We start from the raw sequence: 21,622 nt of genomic DNA, 5'->3' as shown, positions 1-21,622 counted from the left end.
AAAGTCCTAGCATGAAAATTTTCTCTTGAAGAACCATTGATGGTAGATTTACATTTAGGTTGGCCTCTTTCTGGGGGCACCGAAGAAATGTGTTAGTCTCCAGTACTTCCAAGTGTTTTGTTAATGTCCAGTATCTGTAAAAATTAAAGGGACCTACTCTATCAGGTTGGATAGAACCTCATCCTATTTAAATCTTAAGATTTGATTTAACACAAGCAAACTGAAACCTACCTGCTAATTTTTCACATTCATATCAATATTATTATAAGTATAATCATCTAAAATTATTGTTTTGTTTGTTTTTAATGTAAAATAAATAATAATTTCAAGGCCACTTCAACCTCTCCCTTTTACCTAACACCTAGGGGAAATGGTCCTAGTAAGCAGATCTAATAGGATGTAACTATTTCATTGCAAACATAGATCTATGTACATTGCATATCAACTGAAACCATTTAAAGGTAAAGATTACTTTTTAGACCTAGCAATCCATTGGGTAGATGAAGTAGGGATCATGTATCTTGACTACGGCATATGAAGTGGTGGTTTAGCACTATGCCCCAGCCACCTTTACTTTCCCCAGCGTAAGCCAGGTACCCTTCAGAGCAAGTTGAACTCCATCAGTCACAAGTCTGTACCAAGATCCAAACTCGAGAACTTTGGACTAACAGCCTATTCTACCATGCCATTTCTAAATACTTAATTGATCACACTGCCTTCACATTCTAAAAAATACAACATAATATTCTATTGTTTATAAAAAGTTTATTTCAATCTTGAAATCGTGAAAATGTTTTCTTTTGAGATTTGAAACTGCTTTTAAGTCTGTAAAAGAGTGTTATTAATAAATACAATTAAACTGATCAATAATTATAGTTGAAAATGATGGAACAAAAAGTGTGCATTTCTTTTAATTAATAGTTTTTTTTTTAAATGTGTTTCAAAGACCAAATATTTTTTGATATGTAGCACAAATAATTTTCTGAAATAATTAGCTTTTCCTGGCTGTTTATATGTTTATCTGAAGCTGTCTGGCAGCATACGGAGCATATCTAATTTTATCCACAACTCCAACAGTATCCAAAGTTATGGTACTATACGAAAGTGTGTCTGAAAGCATCTGAAATAATGTCAGACATCTACATCAATGATAAACAGAGCTAAACCAAGTTTAGTCTTACAGGCAAGGTGACTCAGCTGTCAGAATTATTTTTTTTTTGGATGATTAAACTAAGCCACCTTCATGGGTGAACGTCCTATACAGCTGCTAGTATAGATGTAATTGTTCCATCATTTTTCCACTGTTATAGTGAGTTGATGAACACTAAAAATTTAAACTCAAGATTAACATTTTCATCCTGTAAATGTTTTACATATGGCTACATTTCAAAAATTAAAAAAACTACAGTGCAAAAATGTGTGATTTAGAAATGCATAAGTTATAATTATTCAATTTCATTAAAAAGATCAAATGTGTAGAAGGATAAGTTGTAGACAACAGCTGTATTTAAAAGACATAGAAATGAACATGTATAGTAATACTGATATTTTAAGCTTCCAGCAAAAAAAGCTTACACTAGCCTTGGAAAAAAATAACAAATGTATTGTACAGGAGCAAATTTTTTCCATTGAAAAATAAAAAAATTGAATTTAAAAAATAAAACTACAATGATTTTTCTAAAACAATTCCAAACGCAGAATCAAACCATGAACTAGTGTACTATAATGGTAAAATGCTTCTTAGTTTTAAGTAATAAAATATCTTACACAACCTAAACCAGTTTGAAAAGTATTAGAAAAAGAATTTAATTAAAAAATAATTTGAATTTTTTCAATCAACTGATTAACTTCAATTATGATTTTAAAAAAAGATGGTTAACCTGTGTTATGATAATGTAAGCGAATATTTTTAAAATAATGCTTGGCTTTACTTTATATAAAAAGCTAAAAAATGTGTACAGTTTGGCATATATAACTTCTGAAATTTAGGTAATAATTTAATTATATAGACTGTACAAAGTATAAATAATACTGTTAACATTTTTAAAAATGATAACTATTGGTTTCTGTTAACAAAAGAAGCAGTAACAAGAACATTCTATTATGGTTGCTAATAATAGATATATATATTCCCATGAAATAAACCAGCAATGAAGGCCACACATGCAGACAAAAATAGATTTTAAATATTAAAGTAAAATGGCAAAACAATTTAGCAAAATTTTATCATTGTTAAATAACACTTTCATAATTTTTGTAAAAAAAAAGTTTTGGAATCAAAACAAAAAATTTTAATTGCCAAAAATATCACAGATGAATGTAGATGTCTTTAAACATTTAAGTTTTACATTTTCTCCTCATGTTATTGTAAATTGCGCAAAACTATTAAAATTTACATTAAAAATGACACCAATTTTTTTTTAAATTTAAAAAACAGTCAAAATGTAAAAATGAGTGCGTATCTGTTTAACAGCCATTAAACTGACACGATGCGTGGAGCCATGGGAAATGTCTTCCTCATGGCCAAACACTTTTCACGATCAATGAACAGGCTGTTGTTCTTAATGCTTAGATCCTGTTCAAGTGTGGCTTTTGTGAGATTCAGAGCATTCAAAGCATTCTGGGCCTCCCTTAGCTTGTGCTGAAGGCTATCCACTGAGTCAGTGATCTCATAGACTTCCTCCACAAGTCTGTAATAAAATAATTCAACAGCTCAATTATTGTAGCAACAGAAGAATAAGAGAAAAAAATTAGATGATGTGGTTGCATATGACTGTTAACCCGAAAGTCTTGAGTTTGGATCCTGGACTTAGAGTCCAAAGGATGTCCATGAGTCCTCCTAGCTGTTCTTGGTACCTTACTTAAGTTATATAAAGTAAAGGTATCTGTGCATAATGCTAACCATACTATCCCTTCACAGAATCCATGAACTCTACTTCACCTGCCCAGTCGCCCATAAGGTTTGAAAGGGTACTTTACTTTTTTTATTACTTCATATAACACCAACTAAAATGACAGAACACGGTTGCAAGAAATATGACATGTCATTAAAATATACCTGTGTTGCACAGGATCCCGACAAAGCTCCACATTAGGTCTCCGCAGGCGAGTGTCCAGCCTGGTTTGTGCAACCTGCATTGGTGCCTCTTTGTCTTGAATGGCTTTCTTAAGTAATTCAATATTCTTCTCCATTTCAAAAGTTTCTTGCAGCACCTGTTTTTTAAATTTTTAAGGTTTTGGTTGTTTATATGCGTTCATATTTTTAAAAGTTAAACTACAAATTAAAACTTATTAGACTTTAACTTTAATGAAACAGGGGTAATTAGCATAAACTCATTTTCTAACTAAATAATCAACACACTTTTACATCAGGAAAGGACTATGTTCATAGATAGCATTGGAGAAATAATTGCAAAACCAAAAAAAAAAAAAAACTATATGATATGTGGGAACATTAAAGTGTTTGTAACTTCTTTGCAACAAAACAAAACAAAATTCTCACTTTGGACAGGTGAGTTTGAATCCTGTTTCTGGCATCAGTTGTCTCTTGGGCTCGCTGGTTTAATGCCACATTGACAGCATTCCACTCTTGCCACATTTCATTGTTGCAAGCGTTAATCACAGATTCTATCTCATTCCTCATGTTCTTGGTAGCAGCCCTTTCAGCCTGTGACCTCTGGATGTTGTTGTTACTAAATTTAGCCCAGGTTTCTGGCACAGATAAGCTGCATACACAAAGTTGAAAGAAAGCTACAAAAGGGTTAGTTGCACATCTATCTTAGAGTTGTGTCGCATAAAGAAAATCAGCTAATAATTTATTATATGAATGATAAAAGCTATTTTTCCTCCCTAAAATATAAAGTAATCAATCTTTTTTTCACAAATCAAGAGATTTCAAACCTAAAGAAGAAAACAAAAGAAGGGACATAAAATACTTCTAAGAACAGGTTATAATATGGTTGACAATATTTACCTGTTATCAACCCTGTGTACACCATCATGGTAGGACAACCCCCTGCTTGTGTTCCTCAGGCCATGGCAAGCATTGTCCAGGTGCTCGGCAATGAACTTGTCACTTGAATCTTTCTCAAGTTCATGCTGGGATGCTCGGTTCAAGCTGAAAGTAAGTTGTATTCTTTGTAAATAATGCACCATTCTATATATAACTTCATATGAAGAAAGTTTAACCCCCAAACGCCAATGGTGATGATTTTCTATAGTGCCAACTACAAATTTTCATCTAAGTATTCTTCACAGATGGTGACAAAATCAAAAAGTGGGTCTGGTTCAAATACAATTGCATACGGTATATATATAAAAAATACTTAATAAATTGCGTATGTTGATTTATCATTATCTTCTTTAATGTCACAAAAATAATTCAGATGTTATAGGCTTTAAATATCAGTGAAGTGTTCAACCAACGTTCATAAGGCATGTTTTGTTAAATATATTCAACTGTCTTTTGTTAGTTTTTTTATTGTGATAATTAAAGAAAGAGAATGTTTTTATTTTAGTAACAAAAGAAATATTAAAATTATTAATGAAAAAATAAACTACGCTTTCTAGTCTAACCTTAGTTGAACATTAGCTTTATCAACCATGTTTCTCATTTTTTCTTGGCATCTTTTAATGACATCAACTTCCTGGAGACAAAAAAAAAATCAAAAACTTTTTTTTTGTTAAAATTAACTTTTTCAAGAGTTCATTGGTTTTGTAGATATCAAGCCACACTCTGGGAACCACAGAAATATGTTATTTTACCTCATAAAACACTATTAATTATAGCATTTTCATGGATCACCACCCCTTATATTACATGGCATTCCAAGTGCATCCTCTTGTCCCCACCCCCATCCCCCAACATGTCCCAAAAATTTCATATCCTAATTGTTTAATAAGTTATGTGTGTGGTTTGGGGTGAATACATACAATGACTACTACATGTGCTAAGCTACCTACTGCTGTATTATTTCTTAGCATCCTCTAAGTTTATTAGACAAGTTTGCTCAGGAAATAAGATAATTATAAAATATAAAGATACCTTAATCAGAGCCTTCTCAGGATTATCATGGACAAGATCAATCGACTGTCTCTTCTCTCTGTGGTACAGGCATTCTTGAGCAAGATGTAAGGGATTCTCAGTCTCTGCTAAAAACTTCTCCAGAACTCTCTTTGCCTGAAAGTACACATTTGATTCCCGTACAGGCCTTTAACTGAGTGTTGTAGACTACATAAGCAGACTGACTTAAAATAGCCAGTCTAGATACACATTTTTTGATTACCTCTTGAAGCTGATTGGTCTCTGTGATCAGGTTATCTGTCTCATGTGTGAGCTCATTCTTCCAAAAATTGATGTCCCCAATACGCTCCCCAAGTCGTTTTCCAACCTCACTTTGTGATCGTTTTGTTTTGTCATCTGTTTCCCTAAAAAGAGTTACACCATTCTTGTTTTAAAAAAAAAACAATTCAAAATAATACATTACAATTTAATTTAAAATGAAAACTGTTCTTTCACCTTTATCATAACACTCATATGAATACTAATACCTTTTTTAAAATAAAATTTTAGCTGTTAATTTTTCAATGAATTAAGGTGTTACCTGCATAAGCGGACAGTATCCAAACGAAGACGTTCAGCCCCACTTCTGACCCTATCTGAAGCAAGATAGTTGCTTTGGTTAGAAGCCAACCAGTCATTGGGGGTGAATCGTGTGTACAGAGCATTTCTTGCTGCTGCAAAAACAGGTGGGACCTTCATATCATCTAATGCAGTGAGCTGACTCCTTTGTGAAATGGGTTCTGCTAGACTTTTTGTTACTGCTATGGAAGGATTCATCTGCGGAGAGAAAAAAAAATTGTTTTTGCTTTAATTTTACTTTTATAATATAGGTTAATGTTAGTGTTGAGTTTGGCTTTAATGTTTCATTGTACCTTCTCATGTTTTCAAACATCAAAATTGTGTTGATTGCACCACAAAATATTATACACTGACATTTTCTATTTTTACATCTATACATTATTTCAGCAGTCACAAAAAGATTTTTTTTTGTAAAGCCGATATATGGCATTCAATGGATTTTAAAAATTGAAATAATAATATTGCTGTATTGTGAAAAATATAAAAAATTTATTTCAAAATAACCTTTCCAGACTGGTAGTATGTGCTTGGCCTCCATGGTAAGGTTGTCAGTGACCTTCTCATGGGGGATGGAGCTGGGTAGGTATCAGTTGTCTTGAAAGTACTTTGCACATTTCCAATTGTAGGTAACTGAGTGTATGGACCAAGGCGAGGGCCGGTCAAATAGGTTGCTGTTTGGGTTTGACCAAGGTACTCCATCTTTAAGAAGAATAATACATTTAAAAAATATTTACTTTAAAAATAAACAATGGATCAATACAAAAACACAGGGTAATTACTGTATATAACATAGAGCACATGATCATGTGCACATACCCCTATGTCTATTTATTATACTATGGTTTTTAATTTACAAACTGATGTATTTTCTGTCTTTGTTTCAATTAATTAGCCAAATACCTATATACAACAATAAACATGGGCACAGTAAAGATAGTAAAGTCTATGTGCATTAACTTGTAAATATGATTACAAACTAATTAAAGACAGATATTAGTAGTTTTATAAGTATAGCTATTACAAAAATAAATTTCAACCATGTTAGGACTAATTTAAGTTTATATATGCACTACTCATCACTACAGGTATGAGAAAAATACGTAACAGAAATAAAACGAAGTTCATTTGGAGTCATCCATAAATGTCTAATGACTTCACACTTTTCTGGAAAATTTTTGCCCTCCTTCAGTCACTCATCGTCACATAAAGCCAGACTCCCCCACCAACTAAAATGATGACACATCTCAGCCTACAACCTCCTTAAAATTGCAGATTTATTTTTAAAACATCGACTAAGCTCTGTCAACATACAGTATTTTAATCATTTTTCTATTAACGTAGTATTCTAAAATGTGAAATAATCGCTAAAATTCAGTTTCTAACATTACTTTTTTTAAATGCAAGGGTGTGACATCACAGTATTAGCACCCCTTATCACACATTGTCACAAAATTACACCATTACGGATTCCCCTCTCCCCTTATGATTGTGACATCATTTATGGATAAACCCTTTGGAATATAAAGTCTACTATGAGATTTAATGAAAAAATAAATATTAACCCTACTTTGAAAGACAAATTAAACCATAAAAATTCTAGTTAAATGTGTGCTTACATGGCTTATGATGATAAAGCCAATACTAATTAACAAAATTTTATTTAATATTTATAATTTTAGTTCTCTTGTCTTAAGACTAAAGCTGAATTGTATCATGTTATGACCGTCCATGACATAATTATAATTATTGAATTAATATGATAATTTATTTCAGTTAATCAATGGGGTTGCAAAAGCCAAAGCCGAACCTGTTAAAATTTTAATATTAATACTAATTATCTGCTTCTCCTCCAATTCTAAGAATAAAGAATAGATGAGGATGTTGACTGAGTTACATTCAATGATTCATTCATAATTATTAATTACATACTCATATAGATCTATATACAATTATACTTTTATACATATTACATATTTTTATTTACATTCATGGTCATTTACTCATTCCAATCCATAGACGCCATAGTCTAGAAGTAGAACTAGCTATAACTAGTAGATCTAGAGTCTAGATCAAGTAGCAGTCTAGTACAACCGAACTTATTGAACTAGATTATATCATTAGAATGGAAAGAACTGGTTGAACAACTCTGAACTCAACATCTCAACCGCTGGTCTAGCCAACCACGATTTAGTAAAAATTTAGTTCGATTTTACTGTAATTTATCAGACAAATTTTGTTATTCTAATTCTAGGTGTAAAAACATTAGGTTTTTATAAAATGCAATGATTTACCTTTAAAAAAACCAATGCCTTGGTGTTGGTATTAAATAGCGATGCTACCACCAACCTCCTCCAGTTCGGATCTGGTATCTAAGGAAGCTACCGCTAGGTAACAGTAAGGAGTATGCGCAGTCAGTTATGAAGTGCTTCCGGTTAGTAAAAATTTCCCTTGACAACCAGGGGAAAAAATGTTTGCGTGTCAAGTTGAGATACTGCCCTCGACGCCGTAAATAAATAGTTAAGAGGGAATCGCGATTTTCTTTTACAAATTTAATAGATCTACTATAGATCTGGTCTAGTTACTATACATTTGCGAATGGAAAGGCATCAGAGTATTGGATTGGCACTTTTCCTGCCTTAAATGTTCCCTCCCCATGCAAAAAAAAAAACCCATAGAAAAGCCGCAAAACGACTCTCGACTATTAGAATTAGATTCAGAGTCACTGCTTTCATTACAATTTTAATGAACTTTAGATCTATATTATTATAATAATAAGCCTAGACCTATATTTAAGGAGACAATATGTGCTGACAGTAGTGTGTTATTATAGTCAGAGGCGTAGCGAGGGCGGGGCGGGGGGTGCGGACCGCACCGGGTGACACCATTTTGAGGGGTGACACCAAGACAAAAAATTCGTCATGTACAGCAGAAAAATGCTTGTTTTGCCAGTTCCATTAATGATTAATTGAAGTTAAATAGTCTTTTAAGTACAAATTATTAAGTACAATTATTATAGGGTTGGGGGTGACACTATGACGTAAACGTGTCAACTTTACAATGCTACATCCAACTGTATTATTAACAGATTAAAGATAGACATCACCAGAGGCGTAGCGTCCCTTCCCGGCGCCCGGGGACAAACTTTTTGATTTTTTACACCCCCCCCCCCCCATCGAGATTTCGATTTGCACCCCCTCTCGAGATTTCGATTTGCACCCCCCCCCCCCCCTCAAACTTTCGATTTGCATCCCCCCCATGAGATTTCGATTTGCACCCCCCCCCCTCAAACTTATGATTTGCACCCCCCTCAACCTTTCAATTTATTTTTCCAACCCATTTTGGCGCCCCCTAAGGTTGCCGCCCTGGTACATATGTCCCCCCCCCCCCCCGCTACACTACTGGACATCACAGTGCCTCACCGGGTGACACCCGACATAGCGACACCACTGATTATAGTCATGATACCTAATCGTCATGGTTAAAATATTAAAATTTACCACTAATAGTTTTCTTCACTCCCCCCCCCCCCCCCCCAGGACACATCTCTTCACAAATTATGCAACCGTTTACTTACTTATGACTTATAATTGATATGGATACTAGAAATTCAGGTTTTCTGCTTGATCTGTTATAATATAATAATATGCCTAAATTGTAACATCAGGGACAACAGATCAAAGGGACATTCTTTGATATTTATTTAATCGTTTTGCCATAGCTGATTAAGATATATATTTATAATGCAGTATAAGCAATTCAAGTTCTTTTAAATTGTACATCAAAGGTGATACAAACTTTGATGACTACTACTACTTCACAAAGCCACATAAAAGCAGCTACCTTTTTTTTTAAAATTAAATCTTGCATAATTAGACAGAGTTTTTAAATGGCAGGTAGTTTTTTTTTTTAAATAAATGTCTGAGAATACTTCTAAATGTTAGATAAATTAGTAAGGATCTGAGAACAAATTTATAAATAAATGTGAGCGAGTGTATTATATCTGGAAACTTAACTTTAAAGCACTAGAGATAATGTAATACATGTACAGTAATCCCTCGCTACTTTGTGGTTCAGTTATCACTGCCTGTGGGGGCGGGGATTTTATGATGCGAAACGAATGAGTGCAATAACACACAGTTCAAGTTCAACTATAATTGTTCTTTATTAAAAGTTTCTACCTAACTGATCTACACTGTACTATTTACTTCTACTACTGACTGTTCATACCACATGCTACCTACTACTACGCACTCCCATGACCAATCCTAACACTAACTGTTCTCTACATTCTACAACCTAACACCTTCTACCTTCGCTAGCTAATCATGATCTCCTAACTATCTACATTCTCGGCCGTCTCTGACCGCTACCTAACAACTCCTGGCCTATCGCTCTACTGCCCCACGCCTCAGTGGTCAGCTGACCGTCCCACGTGACCGGTCAGCCCTGTGCGCCCATTGGCCTCTCTACCCAACCAACTAGGCCTATAGTCTGTTTCTGCTAACCTATATCTGCTAAACATGTCTGACGTAATCTTGCGTCATCACACTGCCTCAGTATGTCACAGATTTTTTGTTGTTGTTGCTGTTCATGTCTTTTTGTGAAAATAGTGCTTTTGAAAATGGCTGCTTAACATCCTCCACTCTCTAAATCCTCCAGGGAATCCATGGTATTGATGAGGATAAACAAGATAACATATATACTTATATAGTTTCATATACACTTATTGATATTAAGGGGATATGCTATGTTTTTTTCTATTTTTTACAGTTTAAGATCTAAAGCCTTTTGAATACTTTTATCATATATGGCATCTAAAAGTAAGTTTTAAACAGCAAAAAAAAAGGTCGAAAACAATTTTGGTTGTCATGGAAACCCCAAAAAACCGCCGCCATTTTGAATTTTTCGGTACTTTTAAAAATACTAAGGCTTTCTTATTTATGTACCTATAGCAATCAAATTTAAACTGCTTATATTTCAGTATATATTAAAACTTTTGTCACGACAACTTTTTGAAATAATTACTAGTAAGAATTTTACAAGGTCTAAAAAATCGTACCCTTTTTAGTATTCAAAAGTTTCAAAACGTGCATATTAATTACCAAATACTTTTTTTCTATGAGAGCAATCACAATTCCCTCGTGACAAAAGTTGTATTTTTGCACAAAGAACAACTTCTGAAAATATGGTTGGCATTGTTTAATAAATAAAAAAGTAGTAGGCTTTTTAGTGTTAAAAACATGCAAACTGAGAAAAACAGCCAAAAGTAACGAAAACTAGGTCATGAAAGTACCATATCTGTGTAAACTGCAAAGCCGATTGTAAGCTTTGGGTGTTTCCGAGATGTAGGAAATTAAGTTTATTAGATACATGAGAAATCCAGCTTTCCAATGATGTCAAATACAATATAATGACGGATATAAAACTTTTCAAAGAGAGCTTGTAAGATTGGGAAAAATTGATTATTTTTTAATTAATAGGGTCATAAAAATCGTAATTCAAACACATAAAATATTTTTTTCTCTTTAAAGTTATTATTTTCTTTATACAAAAATGGACAAAGTATCCAAAAGTGCAAGAAACCCATCATGAGGAAAAACAAGAAATTTTGTGATTTTTTTCCGCGCATATCCCCTTAAACATGCACAAAAAATGTAAGCATGTTGATATGATAGGATAACACTACTTTTTTTCCACTTATCTGGTCCCTATTAACCAAGACAATTGAGGCGTTAAATAAGACTGAAAGTCAAATAACAAGGAAACAGAAAATGGCTGATAACATTTATTTTCATTACTGCATCTACACACATGGCAGTCTCTTGGTAAAGAGCAATGTATAAAGTTTACTGACAATTCATCATGAGAGCATTCATCACACAAATTCTTCTGAAAGTAATACATCAAGCTAACATAAGAGCACACCAACTTTGTAATACCAAGCTAGTTACTAGCATATGCACTAAAAAACAGATGACACACTTACATAGCAACATCAATTAGTGAAAGAGATCACTATTTTATTACTGGTTTTCACATAGTATGGATAAAATTCAACATGAACAATAATTTAATTGATATACTCAATCTTTTTATTGTATTTAGCCAGTTTCATCTCATTATATAAATTAATTTCCATGATTAATGGTCAGCAACATGACTACTGAACTCACAGGGAGGAGGGGCGGGGGGAAGGAGGGTTGTATCATTCAAGGTTCTTTGCTGATATGTGTAACAACACCATCACAGGACTAGCATCAACAATCAACTTACAGTTGTATTTCTGTTATACAACATAGCATAAGAGGTTTATAAATCAGGAATTTTTTATAAACAATGTTTTTTTTTTTTTTTCAAATAATTTCTTGCGTAAAAATTTTTTTTTAGCTGGGGTTTCTATGGCTAAAGCGGTAAATAGAAGTCCATAGTTTTTATATTTAACTCACTTTTATTCAAGCTCCTTATCTTTTAGTTTTTACCAGAAGCAATGTAACCATGAGCCCTTGTACAGTGAGTACACATGGCTCAACAAATTGATAGAGTACAGCATGTAAAATAATCACATCATAATATTCACAACCATGTTAATGTAAGTTGCTTGATATTTTTTTTTCTTCCACGAATGTGAAAAAATGCATTAAAACAAAATTATAAGCCAATTTAAAAAATATTGCAACAAAAATTAACAAAATATTGAAGGCATAAATAAAAATAAATTGTCATGAATCACAGGCTTGTCTTTAAATAAAATTTTAAATTCATATTATGTGGCATCTCTCACACAAAACCGTGTGCACTGCTTTAAATTATGCTTGCATTAACTTTTAGCTAGTTCTCATTTGCATTGCTTCAAATGACTCAGGTAATGTTTTAACGATTAAAATAAATTAAAGCACTGTGTTTAAGGTACACGTTTTGTGTTGAGGCACTACATGCAAGAAATTCAAAGTCATACAATGTAAAACGTCTAAGAATGAGCAACACAACTTACTGATAGCTATAGTTAGGCAATAAAAAGTAAAGTAAAATACCCTATTGTATGTAGTTAATAAAAAATGAAGTAGTTTATCTTTTTATTTTTATTGTCACAGCATATGAAGGCATAGTATGGCCTGTATAATGTCTAGCAGTAGCATCCTTTATTTATCTGGCATTCATCAGATAATGATAAATGCAAGGTGGACACAACACATTTAAATTAAAGATCAGTTCGTAATCAATTTCTGAACATTACCTTTGGGTGAGCAAATTTGCACCTTACAGCACTGATATTGCCAACTCAAAAGTAATAAAAAGACCTTTACATTTTAAAAAAATGTATAACATCTGTGTGATTCTACTGTAGCTGCTATAGTAGTTTCACAGTTTAAAAAAAGGGGACTACTCACTCTTTAATAAAACAAAAAGTTCTGACTAGGTAAAACAAAGATGGATGAAAATACTGACAGCCAAAAGCTGTACTGCGTGGGCAGTTAACTGCAAGGGGACCGGGTGCTCCTCAGGGTATCACAAAGAGACTGATCTTGAGATGCATGTTGCACCTTGAGGTCCAGGAATCAAAATTGGAATGACAAGATCATCCATGTTGGGCATCACAAACACACGCTACAAATAAGTAAACACATTTTTTAAATCGAAACATTAAACGTATTTAAATCAGATTAGTTAAAAACAGTTTTAGGTACTTGATGAACTTTATAGACTTTTATAATTGTTAGTATAACATCAACGATATTTACTTTAGCCCTATTCCAAAGCTTTAACAGCTCCTTAAATTTATGTTTTGGGCCTAAACTAACAATGCTAGTGAAATGAGTATGTGGATTATTTATAACTCTCTACCACAATAGTTGTTAATTACATAATCACAAAACATTATTCATTGAATATTTTGACTCAATGTTGGTTTGATAAATATCTTTTTACCTGAAACTCAATGGCCAATTTGTTCTCAATCCACTCTGTAATGTGTGTTATGGTGACTGCGCGCTCACCAACCTGTGGCTTGGCTGAGAGGCGGAGATGGGGGTTCCTACGGAAACCATACCTGAAGTCACAACAAGAAGAAACTTAATCACACAAAGAAGAGTAAATAATTGTTTAAAAATTTATATTTGTTTAACTGTCGAGTTTGTTGCTGAAAAATACACTATTTTTTTTAAAAATTCATATTAACACTCTCTCACTCTGATAATAAAGTAGGTCTAGGTCAGAAACAACCCACAAGTCATCATATCAAAACAAAAGTTTTCAAGTGATACTTTTGGACCTGTCGATCCATGGGACAGAATTCACCTGTTTCTGTGACCTTGGCATATGAAAGGATAGTGTGGTGCCCAGCCACCTTTACTTTCCCTAACATAGGTCAAGTACTCATCAGAGCTGGGACTCAAGGATGTTCTAAAACAAATGCAATATTTAAACTCAAGGCTTTCCAGATAGCAGTCAAGTGCCCTACCACCCAGCCACCCCATCCTATTTTCAAAATGTATATTGTATCATAGAAAAAAATGACAAAAACAAAAATAAAACTACCATAATCTATCAGATGGTGGTGGGGGAATGTTGAGTGCTAGTGTCCCTATGAGACTGTTCACTGTGACAGTCAATGTGAGAGGTGTGTTTGAGACATTTTCCATGGCACGTTTGATGACTCCGTACTCTGTGGCTTTATGAAAATACTTGGATTGAGTGATTTTGTTGAGGTAGCGCAAAAGTTTCTTGCTGGTTCCCCCGCCAGAGGGACTGAGAAAATAAGTTCAACAATTAAGCAAACTAGGATGAACTGAGATACATTTTCTTTTTTTTTAAACTTTTATTTTAAAAACAAACTTTTTAGTTTTAATTTTTAGCATAATTTCTTTATAGTCCATGAGAAATTAATATACATTTTTTTTAAAGGACAGACTTTTCAATATAATTTCTTTATAATCCAAATCCAAATGATAATAAACTATAATTGTAACTTTGAATAACAGTAAAACTTTTATAGATATATAAATAAACATATCATTTCTACCTCTCTTCATTACTTGGTGGCGCTTCCTCTTCCTCATCAGTAGAGGATTCAGCACTGTCTTCCTCCTCAGAATCAGTAATAGGAGATCTGGAGATAGATAAAACAAAAAATATCTCACATTCTTAAGCTGGAATTTTAATTAAAATAAAAGAGGAGTATATTAAAAAAAAAATATTTAGCCACTTTTCAAATCTGATATTTTAAATGTCTGCCACCAATAGAAATTTGACCTACTTAGCATGGTCAACAAAAAAGTCACCAACCAGTAGAAATTTAGACCTACTTTGGTCAACAAGGTGATATAGCAATGGATTTTAAACCTACTTAGCATGGTCAACAGAATGACCCTTCCCTGCTGACACGTGAGGTGACTTCTTCAACTTCATCAAATTGATCTTGGTCTCAATGGTCATCTTAAAGCTGCCAGAGTAGGTAATGTCCATGTCAATCCAGAACCCTCGCTCATCTAAATAGGGCTTGCCTGCATGACGAATGGCTGGAACCTCATAGCCCATGTGGATGTCAGTGACCTGCAGCTCTTCTATAAAGTATGGCACCTGTTGCAAGTTATAATTTGTATGAAGTCAGTTCAAGTATGTTTACGAGTTTAATTAACAGAGGCTCAACAGAAAAAGGTGACGTCTATAAATTTCTAATACTAGCATAAAATGAACTTCAATAAAAAAAAATTGTAAAATATTTAAATATTATTAGAACAAATCTCTCACTATCTTAACCTATTTATCCCCTACCTCAAAGTACTAGCAGTTCAAAATAAATGTATTCCATTCCAATGTAAGTTTGTAGTTACATTAGTTAAATGATTAAAAAATATATGTAAATTTTAGCTATTGTTATTAAATAACACATACTAATTTACAAAAAAATAAATAATTTGACGGTTGAAATTAAAAGTACAGGAAAACTGAAGAATAAGAAAAACTACTTGCATGTATTTTACTAAGTTTACGCTGGAGCTTTTCAGTCACTTTGTCTATCCACCATTTATCACGCAAGAAGTCAAAAAAACATCGTCCAATCAAGGCGTTGACCCAGAACAGCTGGCTATCACAAATGATAGGGCCTGATGTGCTGACCCTTGAACCCAAGGTATTGCCACTGTCATCCTTGTTTTTCTCTCCTGCTGAATGTACGGGGCTTGAAGCATCAGACCCAGCTGGCATCAGCCTCCCCATGTAGTGAGCAAATGTCAGAATATCTACAGCCTACAAGGACAATTATTTTTTTAATTAGCAAAACCAAAAGATTTTTTTGTTTTATACTTAGCAGCAGCAAATTAAATATATATGGCCACAATATCTACACAGACATTGTTTTTTGTTAAGAAAACCTAAAGATTTTTTTGTTTTTTATAATTAGCAACAAATTAAACAGGCACAATCACAATATCTACAGCCTACACAAAACCAAAAGATTTTTTTTTTATTTAGCAATAAATCAAATATGCACAGCCACAATACCTACACAGACCATGTTTTTAATTAAGAAAACCAGAAGATTTTTTTTTTATAATTAGCAACAAATCAAACAGGCACAATCACAATATCTACAGTCTAAAGAGACAACAACTAAAGTTTAAGCTGAACAGAGGTGGTCTGATCATACTAAAGTGTCCCGTACACTTGGGTATTTTTTTTTACAAAAATTAACCTATTCATAAAATTTTGAATCACTATGTTAATGATAATGTAATATCAGTTTAAACCTCTTTTTTTGGAGAATCAGTATCAGACGATGTTGAATCTACTGAACCTTCTCGCTTATGTCGAGCCTCTACTGGTTTTTTTTGTGTACCTGAACAATTGGATACGGCTCGTTTCATCTCTAGAATATGATTACCTGCAAACCATTTTATAAACACTTTAATAAAATGATATAAGTGAAGATATTTCTTAAGTTTAATAATCATGCTATATCACCAGACCATATTGCCCGTTTAATTTTTGTCCTATATTTTTCTTACTATTACCAGTAGTTTATATAAAACTGGTTAACTATTATTATTTAAAATCTTTTAAGTAGATCTATCAGTATTCAAAACTTTGCTAAATACTAGTAGTTAAAGCTTTCTTTGTTAAGTACTAATAAAGCTTTAAATCCTAGTACAAGTATTCAAAGCTTTATTGCACTTAAGTGCAAATATGTATATATATATATATATATATATATATATATATATATATATATATATATATATATATACAAATATATATATATATATATATATATGTGTGTGGGTGGGTGTATTTGTAAAGTCTTGTTTATTATTTAATTATCTGTTAACAGTGATAGCAGAAAGTACGTTTTGTTTGTTAAGTATTGAAAGCTGTTGTTCATTACCAGTGTTTAAAGCTTTTAACAGTGGCTGTGAGAGGCAGCTGAGAAAAAGTTTTACCTAAAGGCCTGGCGGAAGCAGCAGCAAAGAATCTCTTGAACCACTCCTCCTTCTCCCTCCCAGTCCTGGCGAACAGATACAACACATTGTGATCACACTTGTCCTCTGTGATGATCTCAAAGCCCATGTCAGAGAGATCCTCTTTTTTATGAGTCATCAAAGGCTCAGATGAAGTGTGCTTGAGTTTAACATCTTCACTATCCGGCTTCTTACTATTAGGCAGGGTGATACAAATTGGGTATTTTTTACTCCAAATTCTTTTTTTAACGAGACCTTCCGGAAGTAAATAGACACTAGCACCATTGAGATCAAAGTGACGTTGGTGGATGAAATTAGGTTTGATAGGTTGCTCGTCCCACATGGCACGCTTAGGGACTGGGTTCTTTGGACGCTGCATTCTCAGGCGCGTGCCTTCCAGGCTGATAAAAACAGAATGCGTTCGGTTGATGTGGTAGTCATTTAAGTTGTAGTCTGTCAGTTCATTCATCCAGCCCTGCAGGAGGACAGTTAAAAATAGCAGTTCATGTCTGACAGGGTTTTTTGTTTTCCAAAAATAATCTAGACCCTATTATGTATTTAAAGGGAGGTAAATGGACCAAAACATGAAATTAAAAAAATTAAGGGGATTTTTTTTTTTACTATGCTGCTTAACACGACAAACAAACTGATAATTATATAATAATACTAATGGTGGTATTACAAACAAAAGCACTAAACCCTAATACTAATCTGGAAATCCCACCACTTGGTTGATACAGACTCAACAGTTGTGAAAAAATAAATATTCAAATTTTTAGTGGTAGGTATTGCTAATGTATGAATACCTTGTCTCCCATATTGTTTATCTTAAGTAATATCCTAATTAATATTCATTAGGTTTAACTGAAGTTGTCACTTAATTGGTGTAGAATGTTGCCTTAGTTAACTTATATTGTGGTAGATAGTTATTTGCTTTTTTTTAAACAAAACTATAGAGACTAAAAATAGATTATTCATTGGTTGACTATGATACTAAAAAAATACTTGTATTACCAGGTAGTAGATGTATGTATCCTACCTTATATGAAAATTCATCCCCTTCAGAAACTGATTTCATTTCAGGAATGGGTGCTTGATCAACAGGAGGGAGAATAACTGGCTCTGGAACAGGGGGCGGCTTCATCAGCCAAATGTACAAACAGCCGCCTAAGGCTGTGACGAGTGCTCCCATAAATAGTCCTGATATATAAGGCGGCAAAGGAATAATCATGTAAGCAAACAGTGCGGCTATCACAGATACCAGCTTTTGATATGGCAAGGCAGCTTCAAGGCTCAACTGTCGTAGAATAGTTTTGGACGAAGATTCAGCGACTGCTGGCTTTATTGTTTCATTTGGTTTACTTCCTTTAATTTCAGTCTTCTCAGGTTTTTCACTTTTGTTTGGTTCCCACATCTTTGCCAGTTCCTCGTCCGGTGTCGAGTGCAAACCGGACATTGTAGCGATGACCGATGTTTTTTTTTCTTTTTTTTTAATCAGTTGTCGTATTCTAGACTGAGGCCTAAACTCTGTTGAAGTGTGAAGTCCTGTGAAGTCTTCAAAAGGTTCACTAGTGAAATGTTCTTTAAACTCAAGGGAATCCTCATTTCTTGGATCATGGAATTCTAGTGATTCATTACTAACAGCTGCTTTTAATTTGGAGCTGTTGTTCGTCGTAGCTTCAATGGCATCTTCAAAGTTGTCCTCGGGTTCCTTCAAGGCTAAAGGGTGATCTTCAACAATTTCTGGGAATGTTAAGCTTACCTCTGAAGTCTTATCTAAATCTGACTGGGAAGCCAGAGATTCTTTGTCATTAGAATTTTTTTGTTCTATAATAGACGTGGTGATATTACTTTCCAAGTGTGTGTTTGATTCTTCAGGATTTTTAATGGATGAATTTGGTACTGTCATTGTTTCATGAGATGCTGAATGTACCTGAGTATTAGTTACTTTTTCAATGGGCCCAAAACTGTTGCTTTTTTGCAAGTGGAATGCTTTTGTTTTTTCTTTATCTGGACTTGGGCTATTAGAGTCACCAGAAAACTCTTCAATCGTACGAGATATTTTCTCCGTTAATTTACCCTTTAGCCCTGAAAATATTTCTTTCGAAGATTCAAGCTTTGCCCTTGCAGCATTCTTTAGCGGAGAGTTAGAAGTGTCAAGGGAAAGAATGCTGGGTGGTTTTTGTAAAATTTTAGGTGAATCACTTGACACTTCTGAACTGTTTTTGTCCAGTCCTTTTGAATCTCCTTGTCCAGAAGAAGTAGATGAAATGGAAGAAGTAGATGGAGAGCGTTCATGATTTTTTTTCAAATTTTTTTGAGATTCTTCAACAACTTTTTCATATTTCCCAGTAAATTCTGTTAAATCTTCTTCTTCTTCCTTCTCCAGCTGTTTGAAACTGAAGCCAGATAAACTAATACCTCCTTTTGACAACCCTGAAGGGTTGGCCGGTTTTACAACTTTTTTGGAGCTCATCTTTCAACTGCAAAAAGATAATTGAATTTATTATACCATTGGCCAATAATGGCATGATAATAGAATCTTCTTAAAAAAAAAAGAGTGTTAGTTTACTGGTAGTTAACACACATATAACTTGCTTTGTTATCCCTAACTCCAGTCCTACAAATAATACAATACTCATACTGTCAATACACCTATCACTAGTTTCTAACCATAAAACTAGATAAAATTACAATACTGTTAACGACCTAACACATCTATTTTCTGAAGAGTCTATTAGATCTCTAGTGTCAGTGGAACAGGTGGAAAGAGTGTATGTTATATGTATAGTTCGTGTGTTATGTAGGCGCTTTGCATTTACTAATACTTAGTTAACTTAGGCCTTCTATTTAATGTTAGGCCTATCAGTAGCGTAGCGAGGGGGGGGACAGATGGACACACATATGTCCCCTGGCGCCAAACCTTAGGGGCGCCAAAATGGGTTGGAAAAATAAATTGAAAGGTTGAGGGGGGTGCAAATCGAAATCTTGAGGGGGGGGGGTGCAAATCAAATAGTTTGTCCCCAGGCGCCAGGAAGGGTCGCTACGCCTCTGAGGCCTATTATTTATATATTTTATTTAGGCCTAAGACTTTTATGTTTAGTTATTTTTTTGTTTATTTTAACATTTACACCTCATTCCCTACATGCATTGGTATAACTATACATATAAGCCCTACTATAATTTAATTAATTTATAATTGGTAGGCCTAGTATTTACTATTCTTTTTAAGATTGTATTATTGCTGTGCCATGGGCATGGCATTTTTTATCACTCAAGTCAATGTCAGATACCAATCTGGTATGACATTGACTAACAAACATTACCCTTCATTACTGATTAGTAGATATATATTATATAATATATATGATAATATATAGGCTGCTGCTATTCGTACTTAACTACAAATAGCCCTATGAAGGCTATTCGTACTCTGACCAATCAGCGTGAGGCATTTTTTCTGTGATTCTTGAATTCCCTGTTTCATCTTTTACATACTGTATAGATCTAGAACTAATTATTTTTTAGATCTCACTAACCCTAAACCTAACCCTAATGCTTAACCCTAATCGTTAAATAAAATTTTTTAAAAAAAGCAAAAATTAGAAAAAAAAACTCTGAGCCAAAGGGAATTGAACCCACGCCTCGAAAACAAACTAGCCAATGCACAACCACTTCGACCACCGGAACAGTTACGATGTGATACAAAATTTGAATGTCATAAACAAACTAATAAAAATAATTATGCATGCATGCGCAGGATAGTGAATTTAAAAATAAATTTGATTGGTCGGCTAAAAATAGCGAAGTACGAATAGCCTTCTTAGGGCTATTTGTAGTAAATATATTAATTATATTTGAGTATCAGTATACAAGTACTGATTAAGTCTTTAACACATACCCCTTATTATTAAGTATTAAGTTGAGATCTATTTATTATTTTTAATCTAAACAGTTAAACTACTAAACTAAAGCATTAACTTCTTAAGAAAAAGGGGGGGGGGATGGGCGGATATAATATTGCAGACTGAATCTACAATCCAGACTCGTAGTAGATTCTACTATTCTAGATCTAGTCTAGAAATCTTTTAATCATAATCTTTAATCTAGTCTAGTCACTCCAGTGTCTAGAAGTAGAATCTGGTTCTTAGGTTAGTTTAAAAAAGTAAAGATTATTTCTTCATTATAAAACTAAAAGTTACAAGAACAAGTAACTTTAAAAAAAAGCCAACACATTTTTATTTTTAACAATGGATTTCAAAATGTTTCCTATTAAAAATCAGATAGAATCTTGATTCTAGATTCATTATGTACTCTGAACTTTACTAGAATCTAGATCTAGATCTAGACTCTGTCTAGTCTGACTATCTAGATCTAGAATGTAGATCTAGATTCTAGTATGTAGTTGGTTAGGCCTACTCTCTCTAACTAGGCCTAGTGTAGCACAATTCAAATGAGCAGTAAGTTCATGTCAACAAAATCCAAACAATTTAGACCTAGATCCAGAATCTATTTTTATTTAGCTTCC

At 33.5% G+C, this 21,622-nt stretch overlaps 2 protein-coding genes across 8 annotated transcripts; both read right to left on the bottom strand.

Annotated features, from left to right (window-relative positions):
• Positions 1 to 701: 701 nt before the first annotated feature.
• On the bottom strand, positions 702 to 8,029 carry LOC131948541 (tektin-3). Of its 3 annotated transcripts, none has more exons than XM_059310102.1 (10): positions 7,933 to 8,029; positions 6,146 to 6,340; positions 5,604 to 5,839; positions 5,286 to 5,427; positions 5,045 to 5,179; positions 4,576 to 4,646; positions 3,974 to 4,117; positions 3,503 to 3,725; positions 3,059 to 3,213; positions 702 to 2,690 (listed from the first exon to the last, which is right to left on the bottom strand). In XM_059310102.1, exons 2-10 carry the CDS (start codon positions 6,338 to 6,340, stop codon positions 2,477 to 2,479), a joined length of 1,515 nt encoding a protein of 504 aa, XP_059166085.1. In that variant the 5' UTR covers positions 7,933 to 8,029; the 3' UTR covers positions 702 to 2,476. The 3 variants fall into 3 exon arrangements, with proteins under 3 accessions (XP_059166085.1, XP_059166084.1, XP_059166086.1); XM_059310101.1 differs by having other exon boundaries at positions 6,146 to 6,343; positions 7,937 to 8,018; XM_059310103.1 differs by having other exon boundaries at positions 6,146 to 6,346; positions 7,940 to 8,018.
• A 3,382-nt stretch (positions 8,030 to 11,411) lies between these two features.
• Positions 11,412 to 21,595, bottom strand: LOC131948550 (testis-expressed protein 2). Of its 5 annotated transcripts, none has more exons than XM_059310131.1 (10): positions 21,514 to 21,595; positions 18,134 to 19,577; positions 17,077 to 17,569; positions 16,387 to 16,520; positions 15,611 to 15,886; positions 14,985 to 15,217; positions 14,661 to 14,747; positions 14,177 to 14,386; positions 13,568 to 13,688; positions 11,412 to 13,246 (listed from the first exon to the last, which is right to left on the bottom strand). In XM_059310131.1, exons 2-10 carry the CDS (start codon positions 19,568 to 19,570, stop codon positions 13,148 to 13,150), a joined length of 3,090 nt encoding a protein of 1,029 aa, XP_059166114.1. In that variant the 5' UTR covers positions 19,571 to 19,577; positions 21,514 to 21,595; the 3' UTR covers positions 11,412 to 13,147. The 5 variants fall into 5 exon arrangements, with proteins under 5 accessions (XP_059166114.1, XP_059166117.1, XP_059166115.1 ...); XM_059310134.1 differs by having other exon boundaries at positions 21,524 to 21,562; XM_059310132.1 differs by lacking the exon at positions 21,514 to 21,595 and adding an exon at positions 21,409 to 21,437.
• Positions 21,596 to 21,622: the final 27 nt, after the last annotated feature.

The sequence above is a fragment of the Physella acuta genome, unplaced genomic scaffold, assembly GCF_028476545.2.
Source record: "Physella acuta isolate Inbredline_101_S28 unplaced genomic scaffold, ASM2847654v3 ptg000648l, whole genome shotgun sequence".
In the NCBI taxonomy this organism is placed as follows: domain Eukaryota; kingdom Metazoa; phylum Mollusca; class Gastropoda; family Physidae; genus Physella; species Physella acuta.
The sequence above is the reverse complement of the archived record's forward strand: the minus strand, read 5'-3'. Positions and strand labels throughout refer to the sequence as shown.

Coding starts and splice junctions, on each gene's coding strand:
- LOC131948541 (XM_059310102.1), bottom strand. CDS start 6,340: ATGGAGTACCTTGGTCAAACCCAAACAGCAACCTATTTGACCGGCCCT. Junction 5,428..5,603: donor GATACTGTCCGCTTATGCAG/GTAACACCTTAA, acceptor AACTCTTTTTAG/GGAAACAGATGACAAAACAA. Junction 5,180..5,285: donor AGACCAATCAGCTTCAAGAG/GTAATCAAAAAA, acceptor GTGTACTTTCAG/GCAAAGAGAGTTCTGGAGAA.
- LOC131948550 (XM_059310131.1), bottom strand. CDS start 19,570: ATGAGCTCCAAAAAAGTTGTAAAACCGGCCAACCCTTCAGGGTTGTCA. Junction 14,387..14,660: donor CCACCAAGTAATGAAGAGAG/GTAGAAATGATA, acceptor TTATTTTCTCAG/TCCCTCTGGCGGGGGAACCA. Junction 13,247..13,567: donor AATTGGCCATTGAGTTTCAG/GTAAAAAGATAT, acceptor ACTTATTTGTAG/CGTGTGTTTGTGATGCCCAA.